This window comes from Rosa rugosa, chromosome 2 (genome assembly GCF_958449725.1).
Source record: "Rosa rugosa chromosome 2, drRosRugo1.1, whole genome shotgun sequence".
In the NCBI taxonomy this organism is placed as follows: Eukaryota; Viridiplantae; Streptophyta; class Magnoliopsida; order Rosales; family Rosaceae; genus Rosa; species Rosa rugosa.
In genome coordinates this window covers 45793722-45816321 of record NC_084821.1, presented here as the reverse complement: position 1 = coordinate 45816321, position 22600 = coordinate 45793722, and the positions used below count along the sequence as shown (strand labels likewise).

Genomic DNA, 22600 nt, shown 5'->3' with positions numbered 1-22600 from the left:
TGGGAGGGTGGCCTCCTAGCAAGGTACCGGCCAACCTCCACCATAGCGAGGTAGCTCGGGTGTCGGACTACCGGATGCATGTTGTAGGCGGGACTAGCCATGCCGCGGGGCCCACCTATAAGGTCGTTGATTATGCTTGGCGGTATGTAATATAGGTGGTATGTACAGTTATCAAGCTCCTAAATATTCAGGAATCGATTCCTGATATTTACGTGAGACCCAAACTCATTCTCATACATGTATTTCATAAGTTTTATGCAATTTCTGTGAGTATCGTAATTTCTTATGTTTTGAGTTTTTTTATTTATTTATTTATTTTTATTTTATTTTAATCAAATAAGGGGTGTCAATCCTTTTATAGTAAAGAACAAAAAAATTACAAAATGACCCACGTACCCAAACAACCGGGTTATGACAAAATTGAGTCATGACAGAAAAACCTAAAGTAAGAGACCCTAGCTAGATTAATCTCACATAATGCAACCTTAGAGTGAAAGCTCCAAGTAAGAAAAGTAATCTGACACTATCAGGGAAGCCTCTAAACAGAGCTTCCCCAATATTATTCATGATTCCAAACAGCCACAACCTCCATGGCCTCCCCTAACTACCAGGAGGGCGACCAACCCTCCCTTCCTTGCTAGGAGATACCTCCAACACACCATTTTTGTTCTTTAATTAGAATCAAAGCACACCGCTTTCGGATAAGAAGGTTTCTCATACCTTGTCCGTTTACTATAAGTGACTAATGCAACAAAAGCACTACAGAGAGAGTAGCAGCAGGGACGACCTCAGTACATCAGACTGGGAGTGGAAGCGCCAATTCCTCCACCGAGATCCCTGGAATCGACAAGGTAAAGGTGTTGGGCACCGCCATGAAAGGAGAGGGCACCTGAGCTTGGGCCAGCAGCCCGGCCCGCAACCAAAGAGGACGAACCAGTCTGAACTGGCGCAACAACATTTTTCTCAAAAACCTTAACCCTAGGGTTAGGGTTAGGGTTAGGATTTTTGTACAACACAGCCTCTTCTATCTCCGGCGGCCCTGCACAGCCCACTTTTGGGTGCTCCAGCATGCCACCAACCCAACAAAAGCCAACCAGATGTTCGTAACAGAATCTGATGGTCGTCATCACCCCCGCAGTGAATTCAAAAACCTGGGGTGGGAAGGTCTGCTGCATAGGGGATGAGACCTAAGGGACGTTGCGCCGAATTCTGAGCTTATCCAACTGCAGATACCGAGCCAGAGTTGATGCGACCATAGCCACTGCTCCGTAGGTCGTCAACGTCCGCTAAGTCGATCCCCAGATTGGAATTGAATCAATTGTAGCCTGACCATCATAATCCAAGATGGTCAAAGCAAAGTTAACAGAAAACGATAGGCCACTTTCACAACCTCTTCTACACCGCAAACTAGAAAAACAAAACGATTGCTCTGCTCTCTGATGGACAACCAATTTTGATAACCCAAGATCGAGGCCATGGTTTCCATAAACACCTTGGGATCCACCCTTTTCTTCCCTGTCGCCCACAGAAGACAATCCACAGCATAGTGTTGCGGCAGCGCCGACAAGACCAAATGAGTTTTTCCCCTTCTCGACAATAGCGAACAGAGGCTCTGTCAACTATGGTTGAACAGTCATGGATGCTTGAGAATGGTGTGTAGAGAAGAAAACCCTAACCCTAGCTCTCATCACTTGAAAAGTCAAAACAAAATATTAATTCTTTGCCAAAAAAAGCCAAAATATGAGTACTTTGCAAACATTCAGCTTTGTATTTTCTTTTCTTTGAGCATTGAATAAGCATCATCTTTTTCTCCTCTCATAATAACGATCATTACATACAACATAAGATTATACAAAACATAGGCCCTGTTTATGGTGTACAAACTATAGGCCTATAAAGAATGTTATCGATATACAAATAATTGGGATTAATTTAACAACACTTGCTTTTGTGGGAATATTTTGAGGTTGGACCAACTTTGCAGCTCTGTAAACTCTAAACCAAGACTGGGAAAAAATAATTATCTCTTGACAAATCAAATAAAATAATGCAAGGAACATTCCTTCTTGAATTGCCAAAATTTCATGTGGACGCTGATGCTATGTTTTCTTAGCCTGCAGTATCAACGTAGAATGATCAGTTTAAGTGATAGTAACAGGAACTTTCACATCAGCTCGTACCGTGCATAACAAATACAGAGATGAACACATGCCTGAAATTTATTAGTATTGCCACACCATATACAAGAGTGCTTAAAAAAATGCAGTACCTTTCTTAGATATTTCTTGTGAAGTTTCATTGCCCCACTGCAAGCTTTTTTGGCATCTAAATTTCCAGTTATGTCATTCAATATCTGCGAGAGAGAGTCAACAGACGGGTAAAAGTAAATAAGATAAAGTTAATCTCCAGAATTGAAAACTCTACTCATTTATTGGACAATTAGCATCAAAAATGCTTGACCACTGCTGAGTGCTTGAGAAAATTGTGTGGCATTTCTTGTTTAGGGCTTTAGAAACAAATACTGATCATTTGAAGATAAAACTATAGCATCTAATTTTGCTCCAAAACATGTTTAAATACTGCTGATGATATCCAATATTTCAAGGAAAGTAGTTAGAAGAATGGCTGATCAACTGACTCACTGCTCAAGTTTTATTTTTCACTCCTCAGATGTCAAATCAAACTTCATTCAACTATAAGGCCTCCCAGCCCGTGACTCCTTGTTTAGATACCAGGACCGAAGGCTATGGGGATTGCTTACTATCATTTCACTCACGTTCTTTGTTCTTCTTTTTCTAGACAACTTTAAGACATGCCATCCAAATCGCTAATTTAGGATGGGTCCTTAATAAGTGAGTGAATGATTAATTCATCACCCGGCTGTGACTTACTTTCCCCTATGATTTCTGCTTAATTTATGTACTGCCATTGTCAAATTAAGCAGCAAATTGAAGGTTTCTAAAGCATTGCAAATCATCAACTCATAATCTAACCTTAACAACATCATCGAGACCCCGAGCTTCTGTCAGTAGTTTTGAGCTCTTATCTTTTAAGACACTGGCAACAAGGAAAACGGATATTGGGAGCGGTGCTTCTGAACCTTTTACTTTCATATTTTCCCTCTCATACTTCCCACAATGACGTTTTGACTTTGCTTTCCCTTTAGAAGATCCAGATCCCTCAGCCCTTTCATTATCAGTATCAGAATCTTCATACACACCGTACAAGTCAGGGTCATACTCAAGAGCCCACATCATCTGTTAAAAGTTCAATTGAGACCAATTATTACTAAAGCAAAAAAAGATATGAAGCTTACAATGCAGGAAAACAGATGCACGCTAGTTTCATCATCATGCATAGACCATATGCACACACACACACACGCACACATATACCTACACGTTATGTATATAACAGTGATATGATGACAAATACAGTATTTCCTTTTATTTTTCGTGAACGATGTAATATTAAAATGAAGTCTTGCCTCCATTCAAACTTCAACCTGATCCAGTTATTTCCCAAGTTATTGGTTTCAATATAAAATGTGTTAAAGAGAATCAATCTCCTCCTCCAATCACTCCCATAATCTCCTCCATTGAATAGTTTGTCTACAGCTAGTTTACCATTTCCTAGGATTATGCATCAGTTTTGATACTGTTCTTAATGTAATATTATTGATTCATGTAACTGTCAATACTCATAGCTATATAATGTATAGAATGTAATAGCTAAGATTAATCAAGGGAAATCAATTTCTACATGGTATCAGCCTAGGTCTAGGATCCTTACCGATCCTGCGATAATTCCTAAATTCTTTTCTCCTAAGCACTTGCCAATTGAAGTACTAATTTTGTTATCTTCAACTTGGAAAAGATTGCCCAATACAAATGATAATGCAGAAATTTAAAATCTAAGGAATCTAGAAGTGGAGGGAAGTTTCGATAAACTGGCTTCCCTAAATAGTTACAAGGATTTCCTAAAAGCACCTCAACATATAATGCAGAAAATTAAAATATTCAAAGACCATTAAAGAAAGACAGCTGCTTTTGGAATTCCTAGAAAATCATTCTGCACTCTGAAAATTAATATTTTTTATTTCCATAGACTATAAGTGAAGAGGAGAGCAACGGAGCGCTATTAACATTTCCTTAGAGAAAACAGCATAAATGTACAAGAGAAATGCGTTCTCACCTCCCAAAGGTATAAAGAATCACAAAAAGAGAATTCCCGACGAAACAAAACCATAAGCATCCGAAAAGCGAATAAATAATCTCCTCCACCTAGCGTCTCTGTAATAAAAATTGAGCATTTCTGTTACTATCTATTCTTGAGATGCACAAGAAAAATATGGAATACGCAAGAAGAGGCAATTTTAATAACCAACTCCCCAGTGAGCAAAAGATTCAGTCTCTCCAAATGTTGTATCAATATCCACGAGTTGATATCAAATTCTGATAAAGTAACACTGGTGGAGCATAAATTTTAAAATCAATGGTCAGCAGATGACCAGAACTAATGAAGAAAGTTAACACTTTCAACCTATGATAGTTCACCGCTTTGATATGTGACAGAGACTTATGAATTATTCATCATTTAGTGTAATACATTAGCTTAGGAAGGAGATAAGCTTTATCTGCTGAACTATGACAGTTAAGCGTAGTACCAAATGCGAAGCAATTTCCAGTCAATACCTAAGTGCTGATGAAGTTTCGGATCAATGACTTGAGTGATTGCAGCCAAATTATTTAGTTGTTCCTCCACCCCAACAGAGTTATCGGTACATCTGAAATTTCCTCGCTTTAAATTTCAAATAACAGACGTCATAAGAAACTGGAATCCAATTTAATAAACAAAAACAACAGTAAATAATTTGGCAGGTTGAGGGGAAAACTATTTAAAGTTCAAATGGAAAGATAAATGTTATAGCTACTTTCAATCAAACATATTGATTGAAAATTGCAAATCTCCTCAGGTAATTTCAGGAAACAATAACCTAGCTGACCCTTTTCCCGAGACAAACATGGAGAAAAGGCATGTGGAATCACTTATACACACATGCGCGTGCCTCACTAAGTAAAGAGCAGGTCATACTTTAAAATTGACTGAAAGCATGTTAGGTAATCACCAGGTGCTATGCTACTGGTTTGATATAATACCAGAATGAATGTATAAATCCAGAGATTCAGTTCAAAACTTTACCAGTCTGCGCATCAAACGTTCAAAACACCAAAATGCATCTGCTTCATCATCAAGAAGGATAATCATGGGGGAGCAAAGATCACTCATTCCTGCTCAGCATGGAGATAATATTCAGCATTTACAACCACCATTTTGTGGCAAAAATCAAATGAAATTGTTTTCAATTCCAAGTGTGTAGGGACGAGCACCAAAAATCAACATAACCAACATTCTAATCATGATACTGGAGATTCAGTAGCAAGCTAATGATTCATAAATTAACAACCTTGACAGTAGCCGACATCTGTATCTATCCAGGCATAAACAGCTAGAATATCCCAAAGTTTTGATAAGTTTTCTTGCTTCTCGTAAAACACTAGCGTCCTGTCAGTGCGAATTACGTCAAGCCCTGGCATATATACGCAGCCAAATGAAAACCAATTTACCAAATCTGTAAACATAATTTTGAGAAATCTATAATTCATCAGGTATCATCAGTATGTGTCACCTACAGGGCGTAGCTGATGTAAAGAGTTGTAATACCAATGCCACAAGTTACATTTATCAGCGTATGTGAAGAAATGTTGAAAACAGCAAAGCGATGAAAGAAAAACACCTTGTGTAAATTTTGTGGAAACGGAAATTAAGAAAAGTTCCTTAGAATATAAATAATGTACATCTCACTAACCTATTTGATGCAAGGTACGCAGCCACTGGATTATTTTCTTATCCTTCACTGGTTCCAAAGCACTAGCAGGATTTGTGGTATTACCATTGGCTTTACCATTTTCCTGTGAAGATAAAGCCTGTCCCTTATCTGGATTTATTTGCATAAGTACTATTGGATCCTGAATGGGCTGGCCATCATCAGTGATTACAGGGGCAGTGATGAACCTACCACTTCCAACAACAGGAAACATTTGGCGGCAATCTTCCTTCCACCTAGCATAGTCTATCCTGAAAGTAAAACATGCAAAGCAGAATTCATACCAAATTATACTCAATTAGTCAATTCTTCGAGAGGTGAACAGTACAAAATTTGTATCTTAAAATTTTATCCACATAGGATTCCTTAAGAATGATTCCAAACGTGTGGATATCCTTGTGGGTGTCATACCGCCATATCAGCCTGCCATATAGTTCAATAATTGGAAACGTATACAAATCTTCTGGATCCTTGTCTTATTAGAAACATCTCCACGTTCCCAAACAGTCAACTAAATGTAGTCAACTGGGTATGTTATATATTATATAGCCCTTAAGTTCATGATATTGATAATTTGTTTCCAAAAAGATACCATACAATCACAAAGCTAAGGGATCAGAGCATTTGTAATTATAACTTGGAAATAAGTATCTCATTAGTCCTTCCTTGTCATTTCCTGGTGTGCCACCCACAAGGAAAGTTTAACAAGCTTAAAATAAATATATAACAAGTTTCAGTAACTCCAGGCATATAACAATAAAGACCTTCGACGTTGCCGGAGCTGCTCTCTTTCTTCAAATGTGCTATTCGGGTGATAACAACCAAGTAGAAATTCCCAAACTTCTCCTCTAATTGACGGATGGATACCCTGATGGGCAAAATAGTATGGAAAAATTAGCCTCTTAAATTGTATATCTTTTAAGAAAACCATATGAAATAAAAGATCTATATATCAACTAAATGGAGAAAGAGAAACTACTACCAGACGAAAAGAATTGGAAGGTCAGAAAGGAAGCATTTATGTCATTATGTGTCAAATTTTTGTTAAAAAAGAATAATAGTTAACCTGACTTATCATTAAAGAATGGCACAGTCTCAGTAAAAATTTAGCCTGATTTCTACATATCCCTTTTCATACATGCAGGCTAAGGGCTAAACATGGCAGTAAGTAAAACAGAAAACAGGTGAGTCAAATTCTCTATCAAAAAAAGAAAAAAGAAAAAAAATATTCAACGGCTACACTGGCAAATGTGAATCCTACCGAGAATAAACAAGTAAGCATACTTAGTAGTACTATTGAATCATAATAACAAACTCACCCCGCGATGGATTCGACTCAAAGTCTTGCCTATATCCAGATAACCTTCTGGAGAAAATGCGGCCTGCCATTTCCTTGAACTTAGAGTCTTACCTGCCTACATAAGCAAATAAAAGGAGCTGAAAATGGAAGAAACGCAGAATGGCATATAGTAATCCAAATCATGACAAAGGAGCTGTTACAATTGCATACATTTCTATTATAGCATACACAATGCATCACTAAAATCAAGCTAAACTTCTCCCATTGAAAAGAGAAATCCTAACTGGGAAATTGAATTATTAGATATCCAGCACAATCTATCTCACACTATCCAGTATGTATACCAAAATGAATTGTTATACTCTGCCAGTTCTAAGAGTCGGTACCGATTCTTTTCAAATCTTATCGTTGCTGACTTTGATGCCCCCACCAATTTCAGAAACAACATTTAAAGATAAGAAAAATTAGATATGTGTTTTCGAGCCGGAATTAGAGATCTACAACCCCAAGTAAGCTAATCAGAAGAAATAAGACCCAAAAGGATCCTCCCACTATATATGAGTGTACATAAAATACATATCTGCTCTGGAAGCAAGAAGCTCGCACCAACAATAGCATTATTACACTCGACTTCATTGCCTTGAAATAAAAATCTCTAGGCATACTGTTTCATAGGAGCGGGTTAAAAGTAAAATTGCCCATATTGGAAGATTATAAATCAGACTGAAATCACCAAAGATGACTACTTCCCAACTATTAAATACCATGCTTGCCTAAATGTATAATCACAGTCCTCATGCCATACACGAAGCCTGACAATAAACAACCCATGTACAAACCCCAGGATCCATGATACAGAATTGGTTTGGTACTTTTGGTACTCTAATTCTCCAAAACTAGCATTCCCGACATAACCGATATATGAGGGAGAAGGAGATAAAATGCCCAAATTTCAGAAACTTGCAAACAAAAGATGATGAAATACTGGAGTTTAAGGCAAGTAATAATATTAGCCCTCAAATGCTTGCAAATTATGAATATAACATACAGGTTTAAATGTTTCTGCAAATGAACTGTGATTCTTATCAACCGAATAATCATATCAGTCCTTCCAAAATTCAACAATGTGCATCAAACATCAACCAACATGTCAAAAGCACAATCGGGTTTCAACAGAAATTCCCCAACGCACATCACTGTGTGATCCATACTAATACTAAAGCCATGATCTTTATCGAAAAATCTAGCACAGCCCACAATCAAATCTGAGGCATTAAGCAATATCCTGGACCCAAATTGGAAACTGATCTAAAGTAGGATACTGGGTATCCTTAACATCAATACCAAACATTAAATAACAGAGGCTTCATGAATTACTAAATATCAATCACAAAAAAGTTAAAGAAGAGAAAGAAAGAGACACCTTGATCTTGAACCGGCTTTTGGGTACATCAGTACACTCAGGGCGGACCTCATAGAAAGAATCAGCAGGAGTTCCAGAGCTCCCCCACATTCCAATAATCCAATGCCTCAAAGTTACTATCTTTTTTCTTGTTTTCCAAAACCCTTTGAGGCCCTAAACCACCACCCAGAGCAAGATCAACAAAAACCCAGAAAAAAACTAAACCACCCAGATGAGGTGGTTGGCCTGACCAAAACAAACCCCACAAAGACAACTAAGAAAGACAAAGACTCCTCCTTTTTGCCTTTTCCTCTGTGTTTTTTTTTTTTTTTTTTTTTTTTATGGCGGTGTGGGGATGATGGTGGTGTTTGACACACTGTCAAAGTCGTAATGAGACGACGACGATCTCCATGGGCACCACACCTGAAAACCCCACACAAAGATTGGTTTTCACTTTTTACTTTGTTTTTAACGTTATTTTTCACTTACTTCACTGTCTAAATTTTTCATGTCATCTATTTATTACACACATAAATCACCCTACATTTCTTTTGCCTCTAATTGTACGGCGAGGGAAGCCAAAACCAATTAACCATTACTTGGGTTTCCATTGTCTTTGGTTTTTTACCGTTGTTCCGTAAATTTACTATTTTTTTATTTTTTTTATTATTTTTCATTGGATTTTAGCTTTTGTTTTAGTTTGGCCTAGTATTGCAGAAACTTGACTTGAATGGTAGAGAGGCTTTGTAGGTGGAACAGAGAGGGAGGGAATGGGTCAAAGTCAATGCATTTGTGTGAGCTAGTATGGCTTGGATTTGGTCGCTTTAGGTGGATTATGAGTTGGTCCAAGTCATCACATAAGAAGAAACGTCTTCCTCTCTTGTTGTTCTGGTCAGAAACAAACAGAGACGAAACTGTTAGCATTTAAGATATTTGTAAGCATTTAATAAACAGTCTTCACGGTGTCCTTTAGGTGAGTATAACTACTTAAAAGTTAAAACATGAGCATGATTCTAACAGTTACATTGCAGAGGAGCAAAGCTCTCATATAATGAAAATTTTTGTTCTGTAACGCTAGGCTTTAGGATAGGAAATTGATCAGATGTTCTATAGCTAATTAATTAGTGCCAGTTCAGATTATTATCGATCACAAGATGGTTCCCCTGCAAATTGAAAGCATAATGTGCGAATGAGAGAGAGAGAGAGAGAGAGAGAGGCAGGGCAGGAGAAATGGAAGAGAAAAAGGAGATCAACCCGGAAATACAAGCTACCAATTAAATCAGATTTGCTTCTTCATTGGGCTTTGTGAATGCATGAGTACTGAACATTTCATTATGTTATTAGCTGTTAAACCTAGAGCAGAAGCCATGAATATTCTTGATAATACTACTCAAAGCAAAGTATAAACCCACAGAACAAGTTACATAAAAGTTCCAAAAAGTTCCAGAGTAGAACAACCTGAGCTTTGCAATTATAATGTAAAAAGTGCACATATGCTTTGCACGGGAACGAAGCTAAGAAAGAATAAGGAAAAGTTGTAAAAGCTTCACTGACGCAGCTTGTAAAGTTCCCATGCAACTTTGCCTACAAAAACCCTGGTCGCCGCACCATTCATGTCACCCCAAATTTGCTTCATCCTCATCAGGTTTCCGCAGTTTCAGAGGATCAAAATATACAAGCGTTCCGTTTTCAATACCCATTTGTTCATTTTCTTCAATGGCCAACTCTAATATTCTAAGAGCATATAACAAAAGCATTGCATTTCCTATATTGGGTCTTCTTTGTCTATCGCTGTTACTGCAGAAGAGTGGTGCAAATGAGTTTACACTAGCTTGGACTGTTCCTGATGCATCAACTCATTTTAGTCAATGGGCAGAGACCAACAGATTTCAAATTGGTGACTCCTTAGGTAAGTTGTTGGTTTACATTAATCAGTTGAAATTTAATATATAGAGTCCAACTCGCTCATGCCCCCAAATTTTTAGCTCTAATTAGAGCTCCCATGATCCCATTTCAAGTCCCCACTATATATGATAATCGAAAACAATCATATTAGTTATATTCTAATAGTCCGAAGGTGGCGATTTTGCATTGCGTATATAACCTTAGTTACAGGACGATGTTATTAACACTCGTAGAAAGTCATTTTGCGCTTTTTATCATGTGTTTTGCAAGTGTTAGATCATATCAAGCAATTAAACTTTCTGGTAATGTGACTAACTACTCAATCGTACAATTTAGGATATAAGAATACTCTTACTCTTCCTCTTGCTAGAGGTGATTACGGTACCACCACAACAGCATGCTCCTTGGTTAAGTAAATTTAGTAATTGATTTTATCTCACCGATAACTGCAGTGTTCAGCTATTCTCCTGGCCAAGACTCAGTGCTTCGCGTCAGCCAGGATGACTACACAAATTGCAATACTGATGCTCCAACAGCTGAGAAATATACCGATGGCCACTCGACCTACACGTTCAACCAGTCTGGGCCATTCTACTTCATGAGTGGGAACAAAGATAACTGTCTCAAAAATGAGAAGATTGTTGTGATTGTCTTGGCAGACAGGAACCAAACAAGCAATGCAACTACTCCATCTCCTGCACCTTCTGGCGAAGCCTCTCCACCTCCCCCTTCACCAGGGACGCTCCAGATCAACCCCACTCCAGCTCCCGAAAGTGATCAAATCCCTCCTCCTCCTAGCGGTGCTTCTTCAATTTTCATCAGTTTAATTGGATCCATTGGAGCAGTTGCTGCTGCCTATTCATCATTTTTATTATTCTAACTTACCTCACTGCTTGTTCGAGTCCTTTAAACAGTTCTCTTTTTTCTATTTTTTTTTTTATGTTTTTGTTATTTTAATTTCCTTGAGCTCAGTTTATATATTCAACTGGCTTAGGATTGGTGTTTCATATGTATTCGTTTGTTGTTGAGAAACGAGCAGACTGTAAAATATGCTTTAGTACGCTTGTGAGAACCCAGCACAGAGAACAATAATGTAACTACACAAAGAAATAAATTGGTTTATACAGTGTGGATGCAAGATTCTATTATTTTTGTATGCATCTCTTTCTGATATGAAATGGTAGGGTACCTGCAAATCCTGCTTCATAACTCGAGATTATAAGGAAATGAGTACGCGTATTTCTTTGTATTCGTAGGTTCTTGTACAAGTAATCGCATAATGATATGTTCTCAAATTGTCGATTTCAACCATTGATCAAGCATAATCTTTGAATGTATATGAGTCTGAAATCAAATTATACCACCCTTGGCCAACTCAGATGACTCTGGTTAACATCTAATTAACCATGCATTTCACTGATAACCAAATTTTTCCTCTTCCAAGTTCTTATGATAAAATAATAAAATATAGAAACTAAAATACATATTCCATGGGTTAAGAGGCATATAAATCTACATGGAACTCGTATTGAAACCTCTTAACTGCAAAATGTGGCACTTTTCATGCTTTGTTGCACCTCTCTATTGAAATATTTGTCAATAGTACAGATCCCTTCACTAAATTAGGTGAGGCAAATAAAGAATTCGTTGTACACTTCAAGAAATTTGACCAATGTATCAAAAGTTTTTGCCTAGTTCAATCTTTTTAACCAGCCTAAGGGTGTTGTGCAGAATTGAATCCAATATTCCTGCTACCTGGAATCCAAATGCAAGAATAAATTAGTAGGCATTTTGTAGAGAATTTGTTCAGAAAAAAAAAAGGCATTATGTAAGAAGCAAAGAGCCACAAATACAAGATACCAACCGTGAAAACGCCTCCAATAATAGCGCACACATTTGTGATAAAATGCGAAAAGGATTTCTCATTTTCTGTTACTAAAACCTGGTTATAGAAGGTGAAAAGAATTAGATGAGAATCAAAGAGTAGCATCATCTTGTGCACATATACTGAACTGTGTGTTGTCAAACCTGCATGGGGGAGAGCTCAAAATGGAATTTTGCAACAGGGATGTTCAGACTCTCTATCAAACTGCTGTGGGCAGTGTACTCATATTCCTCGATTAATTTGTGAGATCTTCCTGTTATGACTTCCGTTTTAACTATCTGAAGATAATGCTCTATCTGCAAAATACAAACCAGAAGATGTAATTATGAAGTGCTGGAACATTAGGACTCCTTCACAAGCCAAAGAAACATTAGTAATACTCTATTTGCTTGTAAAACAATAACCGGTGTTCACGGACTTTGTGGCAGATGAAATTCAAAAAGAGTAAACGTATTCAGAGTTTTGAAGGCTTTGGACCAGGGAGAAATTCCAGAATGAAATATCATGTGTAACATCATGTACAATCCATAGAAGGACAAAAATAACTAATATACCCTGCACACTAGATATAGCTGATTTCATTCAGCACTTCATTGACATGCCATGAACACAAGAATATTAGAGAAGCAAACATAATGCCAAATAGGTAGAATCATGTTTCATAATGAACTTACTGTGACATTAGCTCCTATATCACGGTGATTTATAAAAGATCGTCCATTCAACCTTTCATGGCTTCGACCAAGATAAGGTATCAATCGCTTCACATCACTCATCACCTTAGGAGCAATTGTCCTACCGAATGAAAGATGTGATATGTAGTGAGACATGTTCATTTGAGAGGCATCAAAGGAATGAGTTCCTGAATGAGCTGAAATGATAAGGCTTCCAGGAACCTGCACAGTCCAGCGAAACTCATATTCAATTCCAACTGAAGAATGACAGCCAAATCTTGGCCCAAAAGATAAAAGAAAACATAATAACAACAATAGCTAAGAGTTGCATTCAAAGCTCAATTTACAGGTCAAACAATGACTAGAAGTGATGAGTAAGGATATAATAGAATGAAGGAGGTACTTTTTCTTTTTCCCTTTTTGTAAGCCTAAGGAGGTACTAATAATTACACAAAACTGCATCTTAGATGCCAAATGGCCATGAAGATTCCAAGGTCATCTGGGGCTGTCATGATTGCACATGTGATTTTAAGTGCAGGGGCCACTTGTGTGTGCACTGAACTAGCAGCCTAGATTGCAAACTCAAAACTGGCCTTAGTATCTCTTTATTATTGCAAGCGTGTGAAGCACCTCAAGGAATGCTTTTGGAGCCAAAGATGCAAACAAAAGTTGTTGAGACTGCCCTTGTCAGTTTTCTTTATTCATAGAACTCCAAGCATGTGAAGCACCCTTCAGGCAAGCTTCAGGAATCGGGGAAAAAAGAAAGGAAAACTACCATGCAATAAAATTTTCATATGACTATAAAAGCAAACATGTCCAATGTCCTATTGAATTCATTGTCTATTGGAAGGTTACCTTCTTTACACGCACATATCCTTCAATTCTACATCCTCCTGTCAATGGTGCTGGTCTTTTTGCATTCTCAGTCTCATTGTTACCACCTAACGCCAGCTTTTGAGACTCCAAGGGGATAGGTGCAACCAAAGCTTCCATTGTCTGCAAGAATGCAAACTTCAGATCAATGCATTTGCAATATAAATTGGCCCAGAAGTATTAACTAGTTCGAAGTCAGAGTTAAACATGGGTTACAGTAAGGCTAATTGAAACTCAGGAAGTCTTATACCTTGACCAAGCTATCTGTATCTCGATCTCCGTAATAAGATTCATGCTCATGGTGCCCATGGTCCTCCCTGTGATAGAGAATACCAGATAATGAGTTTGATAAAAGGAGATTAATATGTAAAACACAGTCGTGGTCCCCCCACGGGAGGAAGGGGGGATGTTGGGGCTGTGGTGTTATAGAACGGAGAAACCCTTGTTAATGGGGAGAGAGAGGAAGGGGGAGGGGGTCTTTAACGTAATGTCATCATCTTATAGAGCTTGTCAAACTATCTTATAGAGCTTGTCAAACTATGCCCACAACCTTGCTTCTGAAGCACCAGAGATCTTATATAAGACCTATTTGTCTCCAACGCTGGATTTGGATGTGTTTGAATCTGAATTTTTCTTATACATAGTTTAGTAAAATTTTAAAAATACTAACTTTTTATGGCAAAACAACTCTCATATGAATTTAATATTTACTATATAAAATATCATGGATTCATATACTCAAGCAAAAAGTGTTATTCTTAAATTTCACTACATGCTGAACTTTAATTTCTATTCATGACAAAAGAAATATCAAAACTCCATCTTTATCTCATCTTTTAGAAATTGATGCAAATATTTTAATCCAAGGCAAATCCAAATCCTTCATTCATTTTAAATCCACCTATCCAAATGAAACCTAAGACCACAGAGAAGGAATACAAATCTCAGGCACTGTCTTATCAAGTCGCATAAAATGCAGACAGAAGTCAGGTGAAGATCAAATTGAAAAAAACAGATAATAAAAACTCAAAGAATGAAAATATAAAATTAAAATCATAGATGAGTTGCAACTCAAATTATTATAGGGGTAATTCTTTTACAATCATTCGACTGGCTTTTCTTCCATTTAGAAAAAGAAGTTATAGGACTCCAAGAACATAGGTGATAACACAACAACTCTAAATCGAATACATACACAAATATTGGTTCAAAAAGAAGACAAGAGGTTGCAAGACTTTGAAATATTTACCTTAGATCACTTCCTTTTCGAAAAATACGAATCGATGGATATCCTTGAATATGATTCCTGAACAATGAGGAGACGTAGGTTAATAGCAAAACTAGTAAGATGGGTACTAGATCAAGCAAGAAGGTAAACTAAAGTTTTATATAGGCAATACCAAGCAAAAATAAGGTTTGCTACTTGAGATGGCACATCAAAGGCTAGCTGGATAATCAATGGTGGTTCTTTTCCAAGATATTTAAAATAGCATTACTTAATTGTAGCATACATAAAAGAATACCATATAAAAATGCATACGACAGAGAATAAAATCGTGTGCTCCTCAAAGTAGTATAAATCTATAATCAACTATTAGATTTCTTTTTACAATCATAAGAATGGTAATAGCATTTTCTCTTGATGAAAATTAGAATAACCTTATCAGGCTTTAATAAGAAAAAACAATCCAAGTGGAAAAAGTAGGAATGACTAGTATAAAATATACCTCCTACACAAGTCACCTTCTTCAGTGCAATCCACCTTTGCCAAAAGAATACGCCCATCTATTTCTGGATCATATCTGCCAACGAGAGATGAGAGAGAGAGAGAGAGAGAGAGAGAGAGAGAGAGAGAGAGAGAGAATGTTGACATTAAACTCTGGATATCATGTACTACAACAGAATATGACAGTGCACCATTTCAAAATTTCATATTATTGGGAAGAAAGAATTTGCAGAGCGATGTACCTTTCTCGCATTATTTTGGCAGCCTTCTCCCATGAAGGTTTCTGAAGCAAAGGTGATAACATTAAACAAGAACAAACAAAATTAAAACAGGAAAAAAAAAACTATCCTGAAAACAAGGACAAGCTATGAGATAATTACATCAACCAAACAGTTACACCAACACACTATATCCTAAATATAGAACAGTTCCATGAAAACAATATATGGACTTACAATAACACAAGGATCTTGGAAATAATCATAAGGTGGGTAGCCCACGAGCACACACATTATCAGTGGTATGAAATGACCAAAAAATCAGCATAGCAAAGAAGGGGAAAGAAAAAAAGAAAAAAAAATAGTTTGCAAATATTGCAGCTTTAACAATTTATTTACATCAAACGATAACGATCCTGAAGTAAAACTATAACAAGTCTTCCAAAATAGATGAATCTGATCCTTGGCAGACTTAAATTTCCTGCCACCCAATAGATTCAAAAAATTCCACATTATACCATAACCAATAGAAATTGATGATCATAACCATCACAAATGGTGATTATCTGCCAATATTTAAAGCCCACACTAATCACCCATAAGCCAGCAATTCATGGTTTAACTCAAAAGTTTCATAGTATGACATGTGAGGGATATATGATGCTAATTAACTTACCAGGCGATTGCTCCAGTAGCACCAGGGAGCATGAAAATTGACAACCAGAATAGGATGACTGCAAAAAGAATTTTTCAATAAAAAATTAGGTAAGACATCATTTTGCAAGATAACGAGTGATATATTCAACATTAGAGGCACGTATCAAAGGTTTGGAAGGAAGCTGGTCAACTTACTGTTGAGTAAATCTTTCAAAATTATGAGCAGTTAGTGAAACAGAACCATCACCAGAATACTCATCACCTTCATCCCCATGCTTAATGTTATGTAAAACAGGACCAGACTGAAACTCAGAGCCGGTGGGTCTCAGATCTGGACCTATAGAGAACTTGCGAATGGTTTTTGTTATATTCAATCTGTTCTGAAAATAAGATGACGCAAATTCAGGCCTGATGGATACTAAAAGAGTATAAAGATGACTAACAAAGATTACTAGCACTAGGGGGCAAAAGTTAACAGAATATATAATTTAAAAAAAAAAAAAGGTTACACAATGGAACAATATGAGAGAAAAACTTACTGTTCCCAACACATCACTGACGTCAAGGGATGCAAATTCACATGATAGTGCAGGAAAACTACATGAAAATTGAGCTAAATTAGTGAAGCAGCCAAGAAACAAGAGAGAGGGGAAGGGATGATGGAGATAGAGAAGCATATGTAAGTTGATACTGCCTAAACAATTATCAAAAGGGAAATGCACAGTGCTTCCTTTGAGAAACTTGCATCCGAAAAGTGAAGTGGCAAAGTGTTCCATAGTTAATAGATAACCCTTATGTCTTTATGCTTGCCTAATCTAATTCCCTCTTTCAAGCAAGATAAATAATGCATTTTTGAGTTCCCAGTAATGAATTTAAGGAATCATTTGAGAGAAATTAAAATAGAAAACCCAGTTATCGCTTGTAATGTAGGACAAGAGAATAACGAAATAAAAGAGAGATCCAGACTCATTCCAGCCTTTGGCATTGCACAAAAGGTGTATTGGAAAATAAGATGTCACCTTCAGCTTCATACCAAAGATGCCTATGAATGACTCCAATTCAACCCATTCTTCACACACGATGAGAAAGTATAAGAGCCTTCACTAATAAAACACTTTCAGAGCCTACAAAGTATCCCCTTATAGTGGTACATTAATTCTTGAAAGAAAAGAATAAAAAAAATTAAAAATCGAACAGATATACTAGAAGACATAATTCATGACACCTAACTCCGTCATAATGTGCCAAAGAGAATATGCTTATTTAGTTATTTTCTATACTTTGAACTTGGCTTCTGCAACAACTTGTCCATAATTTACTATGCTATATGACTCTCAAGGATGATATTTGCTTCCATTTACTGTATAATACTAGAAGTACACATTAAATATGGGTGGTAGTATCACATCAAAACTAGAATCCATTGAGTTCAGCACACAATATTAAGCGCACATATATATATGAAATGATAGTATATGGTGTACTACATACTGCCTGAAGAGTGTAGACTTTCAAAACTGACATCAAGGACAAATTAAACTTCAAAGATGCCCGACATCAAGGACAAATTTTCAGGAATGTTCTAAAGTCTTGAAAGCTACAACTGATCAACAATAATTATAAATCCATATATGCACATATTATACCTCGAAGATGGACTTAAAAACTTCAAAAAGATATAAAACATTAATGCAAGCTATACCTGATATTAAACTCAATGCGTAAGAAATCCCCATCAGTACTTCTGTCAACAATAACAGATGTAGAGGTGCTGAAGGTCAAATAATTATTCAGTTCCTGCAAAGTGACCATTCTAGATTCCATCAGACTTCAGGACATAAAAGAAATGTCATTACAATTACACTACATAACAAGCATTCTACCAGATACTAAAAACAGAAAACCGAAAAAAAAAAAAAAAAAAAAGATGGTAACTATAAATTTAATAATGTACGTCAACTACAGGAATATAGAAAAGTTGAATAAAGGAAAGAAAAAAACTGTCAAAAGAGAAAAGCAAAGGAAATTGACAGAAAGATATGTATACAGAACGTGAGACTAAACATCAATCTAAAATAAGGCCACTAAATGCCCATTTGGTTGAATTTGAGTACTATGAAGCCATAAGAAACCAATTAAATAGATATGAGCCACTTACCATTCCAAATAAAAACATCATGGCAAGAGCTGCTACTATAGACAATCCTGCACCTGATAATGATGCTTCCGTCAAATCTCTTGGAATTTTCCTGTATATAGGACAAGCGGTAGCATAAATATATAATTCTTAAAGTATCAGGAGTGAGTCAAATATTACAGACTAAAATTTATCCCAGGTTTATTTATATACCTACTTTTTTCTTCTCCTTTCACCCTAAATCTGAACTCTATTTCTTGTTACACATTGTTCAAAATTTTAACTGCTCATGAAGCACTAAGAAAATCTGCCCAATTCCTTGCCCACAAAACTTGGAAGTGTTCTTAAACCGCTATTTATGACTGGAATTGCTTTTTTCAACCATTTCGAATTGGCTTCGGATACTTATATTGTACTTTAAATTATTTTCATTTCCCTAGCATTTCCGGTTTTATTTCCTCTGTCTCTGACTTCTATCCAACAGGAACATAAAAGAATCGGGATTACATCAACTCTGAATGCTTACACTAAGAACCTGTACAAAATCTAGTAATCCTTCCTTATTCTTCGGCAGAGTAGTCTGATGAACCCTAACATGAAATGCCATTCCATTTCCCAAAACGATTGACAAAATTCAACTTCGTATACTTTACCCTCCGACTCTATGATGTTCCATTTCTACTCTAATTCATCTCACGCTAACACAAAATATCCACGATTCTAACATTCACCATGAAAATTATTCAACCAATCTCAGAGTCCGATTATTACATAAATCATCAATTCTGAATACGATTATTCCTAGCATTTCACTAAATCTCATCCACGCATCCAAGCCATTCAATTACGCCAAACCCTCAGCACAAATCAAGAGTGAACCAGATTCACAATTCCAGATTATACAGGAAGAGCTTAAGCAGAGTAAAATGGAGCGAAGGAAGGAAGTGCGAGAGATCTGACCTGTAGAAATCGACCGACTTGATCTTGCCGGAGGAAAGCATGGCTGCGGTGAATTTTCCGACGAGCTCAACTCCGGAGCGATCGGATTGAGAGAAAGAGAGAGAGAGTGAAGAGGAGAGCTGCCTACGAGTTTCACGTTTCGTTTCTGCTCCCCGACTTCGCGGCTTTTTAGTGATCTGGTGCGCCGCGGTGCAGCTAAGTACAAATACAAGAAACTATCTCACACTCTCTCTCGTATGCGGGACCCGCTCAGTCATTTTTAATTAGTTAATGTAAATCGCAACCTTTGAGTGGCCTAAGCGTACGGTGGGGAATAAAGTGTGGTCCTATTTTGGTCATTTTCATTTTTTAATTGCGCTTTTTTTTTCGATGACAATTGCGCTAGTTCAGGCGTGCACGTTATCGGTTGACTATTTTATATATTACATGGGATAGGAAATTAGGAATTTTGGAATTGTTTCCTGATCTAGCCCTAACATAAATTCAATCTGGTCGACCAATAACCATCTGTCAATTAATTCTTCAACTTTTCATAATTTGTTGATGTGGCGAGTCCACTTGAGTCCACTTTCAGCATTGATAATGTGTAAATAATGTTTGTGTTTTTTTTTTTGGGTAATACACTAGCAAAAACTTGCTTAAATAGGCTCACTACATCAATAATTCATGAAGAAATTGATGGATTTGTTAAAAGTTGGCTATGATTGATTAAATTGGAGAATACAAGAGGACATGTGATCAAATTAGAAATACGGGGGCACAAACGATTTTGAGTGTAAAATTCAAGGAGATAAAGTGAATTTAACTGATATGTTTTACTTAACTACAAAACTTATACAGCTTAATACAAGAATTTTCGTAGCTAATTCTCTCATTGGTAACATGAGTCTAATTAAGGGCGCGCAGTTTAAATAATTTTGCTTCTCTTTTATCGAAGCTCTTAGGGTTTTTGAACCTTAGTGGTTCTTGTTCGACAGTGCCCTAACATTGGCACAAGCTGTATGCTTCACTGATGCATTATGAATGTTGTTGGACGAGTGGTTGGTGGTTCTATTGATTTGGAGATGTGTAACTACGACAGATGGATTTTTTTTTTTAAGTGGCGGTGACGGCGCAACTTCTAGAGGATGCTTTAGTTTGGTAGAGGAGGAGGGAAAAAAATTGTGACTGTGATCTCTACACCCGACTTCTAGACATGGTTGTGGAGCTTCACGCCGGGGGAGGGTGGGACAGTGGTTTCTTGCGTCAGATTTTGGTGATGACGGTTATGGTGGTGGGCCAAGGCTTTGCATACGGGTTTTGGGTGGTGGTGTTTGGACCCAAAATAAGCATTTTGGCCTGACAAGGCGTGTCTTGGAGAAATTGAGCCAATGTCAGTGGCTCAAGCTATATATTGTCGACAAGCTCGAAATATATATTTAGAGGCTAAATAAAGCCTACTATGGAAGTATGACAAGTCAACTTTAGCATATTTTCCTACTTCGGCTAGGAAAAACCGAGCTAGACAAGGAAGGAGGGGTGGCAGACTAACCAAATGAAATCGAAATGTGCTAAAACTTTCCAGATCCATTCTAGACAGCCCAAGGATCATTTCTTATGAAGAGTGCAAGAGCTTTTTTTGAGTGGAAGGCCTTCAAACAATCAGCCCAATTTTCTACAGAAGCAAAACTGGAAAACTGGACCTGTAAGAGGTCCAGCAGCATTTTCGGCCCAACCACATGGAATAAAAATCTGAAAATTTGTCAGGATGATCTACACTCATAGTGGAACATTTCATATGAAGAAGTCGAAGGTATATAATGAAGTCTTGTTGGAGAAATAATTGAAGGAATAAAGGGGCAGAAACTGACCTAAAACCAGCTCAATATTCACATGTTCATGTTTCCTACCCACATGAAGAAAGCTAGATGCTTTTCTCTTTTTCCTTGGATATATTTTTCTTCTACAATCTCTTTAATAGATCATCACCACTTCCATGTTGCTGCACCTTCATGCTTTGCTTTCATTTCATCTTTTCTCTATCTTTTCCATATTTTACAAGTGAACTTAGATCTACTTTCATTATTTTTCTTCCACTCATCATTTCACTCTTCTTTTTCTTCCCTATATAAACACCTTCTCCTCTCATTCTAACACAACATCAAAACATCTCTAAGATGATCTAAGTTCTCTCTAGAGCAAACCTCTCTAAGAGCAACTCCTCTCCTTCTCTTTCTCTTAACGGTGATCACACTCCTAGTCCTAGTCTTCTCAGAAGCCGACTTTCAGTGCCACCAAACCCTCTGTCAACGTGCTTCGGTTCTAGTCTCCTCGGGAGCCGACGGTAGTGCCGCGACCACAACGGTTACAGAACCAGCCAAGCAAGGGTAACGCCCTAGCAACCCAGCCAAGCTAAAGTCACGCTTTAGCAAGATCTCAACACTTCCCGATGATGTCGCTCTGCTTGATCTACAATATTGAGTATCGATTGTGTTAACAAGAAGAAACTTCAGCAAAGTCCTCACCACGAGGCACAAAGAATCCCACGACGAGGTTGGTGCTCTCCTCGTCTACAATCGCTCGATAGAAGTCAGGTCAAGGGACACCCCCGACGACCGCACCCGAACGGTGCTGGCACGCCCGTGCAAGAAAAGAGACTGTTGACCAGCTGCAGCAAAATTGGAGCCAAACATTTTGGCACGCCCAGTGGGACAAGGTTAGAATTTTTTTTTTTGAAGCATATTCAACCATCGGGCTTCAAAACAAACATTTTGGCACGCCCAATGGGACCAGGTTAGAATTTTTTTTTCTCTTGAAGGCATTCAACCACCGGGCTTCAAAACAAACATTTTGGCACGCCCAGTGGGACTTACTGTAGAAGTTTTTCTCCTGAAGCACATTCAACCACCGAGCTTCAAAACAAACATTTTGGCACGCCTAGTGGGACTACACCAGAGTCTTTTTGTGTTCACCATCATTGGGATGCCAGAGGAAAAT

General features: G+C 37.4%; 3 protein-coding genes across 3 annotated transcripts; 1 reads left to right on the top strand and 2 right to left on the bottom strand.

Annotated features, from left to right (window-relative positions):
• Positions 1-1741: 1741 nt before the first annotated feature.
• LOC133734584 (rab GTPase-activating protein 22-like) lies at positions 1742-9026 on the bottom strand. Its single transcript, XM_062162205.1, has 11 exons — positions 8611-9026; positions 7207-7302; positions 6652-6755; positions 5870-6138; positions 5468-5590; positions 5203-5291; positions 4695-4800; positions 4195-4292; positions 2994-3257; positions 2270-2353; positions 1742-2114 (listed from the first exon to the last, which is right to left on the bottom strand). Exons 1-11 carry the CDS (start codon positions 8698-8700, stop codon positions 2100-2102), a joined length of 1338 nt encoding a protein of 445 aa, XP_062018189.1. The 5' UTR covers positions 8701-9026; the 3' UTR covers positions 1742-2099.
• Positions 9027-10202: 1176 nt separating this feature from the next.
• Positions 10203-11652, top strand: LOC133732339 (early nodulin-like protein 9). The gene is made up of 2 exons (XM_062159868.1): positions 10203-10498; positions 10947-11652. Exons 1-2 carry the CDS (start codon positions 10306-10308, stop codon positions 11372-11374), a joined length of 621 nt encoding a protein of 206 aa, XP_062015852.1. The 5' UTR covers positions 10203-10305; the 3' UTR covers positions 11375-11652.
• Positions 11653-11889: 237 nt separating this feature from the next.
• LOC133734583 (protein disulfide-isomerase 5-3-like) lies at positions 11890-19808 on the bottom strand. Its single transcript, XM_062162204.1, has 15 exons — positions 19625-19808; positions 18686-18776; positions 18230-18324; positions 17067-17124; positions 16723-16907; positions 16547-16604; positions 15895-15935; positions 15654-15728; positions 15176-15232; positions 14177-14243; positions 13909-14049; positions 13054-13275; positions 12523-12675; positions 12359-12436; positions 11890-12249 (listed from the first exon to the last, which is right to left on the bottom strand). The coding sequence occupies exons 1-15, from the start codon at positions 19663-19665 to the stop codon at positions 12172-12174; spliced, it is 1440 nt and encodes a 479-aa protein (XP_062018188.1). The 5' UTR covers positions 19666-19808; the 3' UTR covers positions 11890-12171.
• Positions 19809-22600: the final 2792 nt, after the last annotated feature.

What these genes read in the sequence shown, in the direction of transcription:
- LOC133734584 (XM_062162205.1), bottom strand. Translation starts at nt 8,700, where the DNA reads ATGTGGGGGAGCTCTGGAACTCCTGCTGATTCTTTCTATGAGGTCCGC. An exon ending in TGAGTCGAATCCATCGCGGG is followed by an intron (nt 6,756 to 7,206) that starts GTGAGTTTGTTA and finishes TTTGCCCATCAG; the next exon opens with GGTATCCATCCGTCAATTAG. An exon ending in GCGTACCTTGCATCAAATAG is followed by an intron (nt 5,591 to 5,869) that starts GTTAGTGAGATG and finishes TATATATGCCAG; the next exon opens with GGCTTGACGTAATTCGCACT.
- LOC133732339 (XM_062159868.1), top strand. Translation starts at nt 10,306, where the DNA reads ATGGCCAACTCTAATATTCTAAGAGCATATAACAAAAGCATTGCATTT. An exon ending in TCAAATTGGTGACTCCTTAG is followed by an intron (nt 10,499 to 10,946) that starts GTAAGTTGTTGG and finishes CGATAACTGCAG; the next exon opens with TGTTCAGCTATTCTCCTGGC.
- LOC133734583 (XM_062162204.1), bottom strand. Translation starts at nt 19,665, where the DNA reads ATGCTTTCCTCCGGCAAGATCAAGTCGGTCGATTTCTACAG. An exon ending in GCCAAAATAATGCGAGAAAG is followed by an intron (nt 15,729 to 15,894) that starts GTACATCGCTCT and finishes TCTCGTTGGCAG; the next exon opens with ATATGATCCAGAAATAGATG. An exon ending in TTGAGCTCTCCCCCATGCAG is followed by an intron (nt 12,437 to 12,522) that starts GTTTGACAACAC and finishes TTCTATAACCAG; the next exon opens with GTTTTAGTAACAGAAAATGA.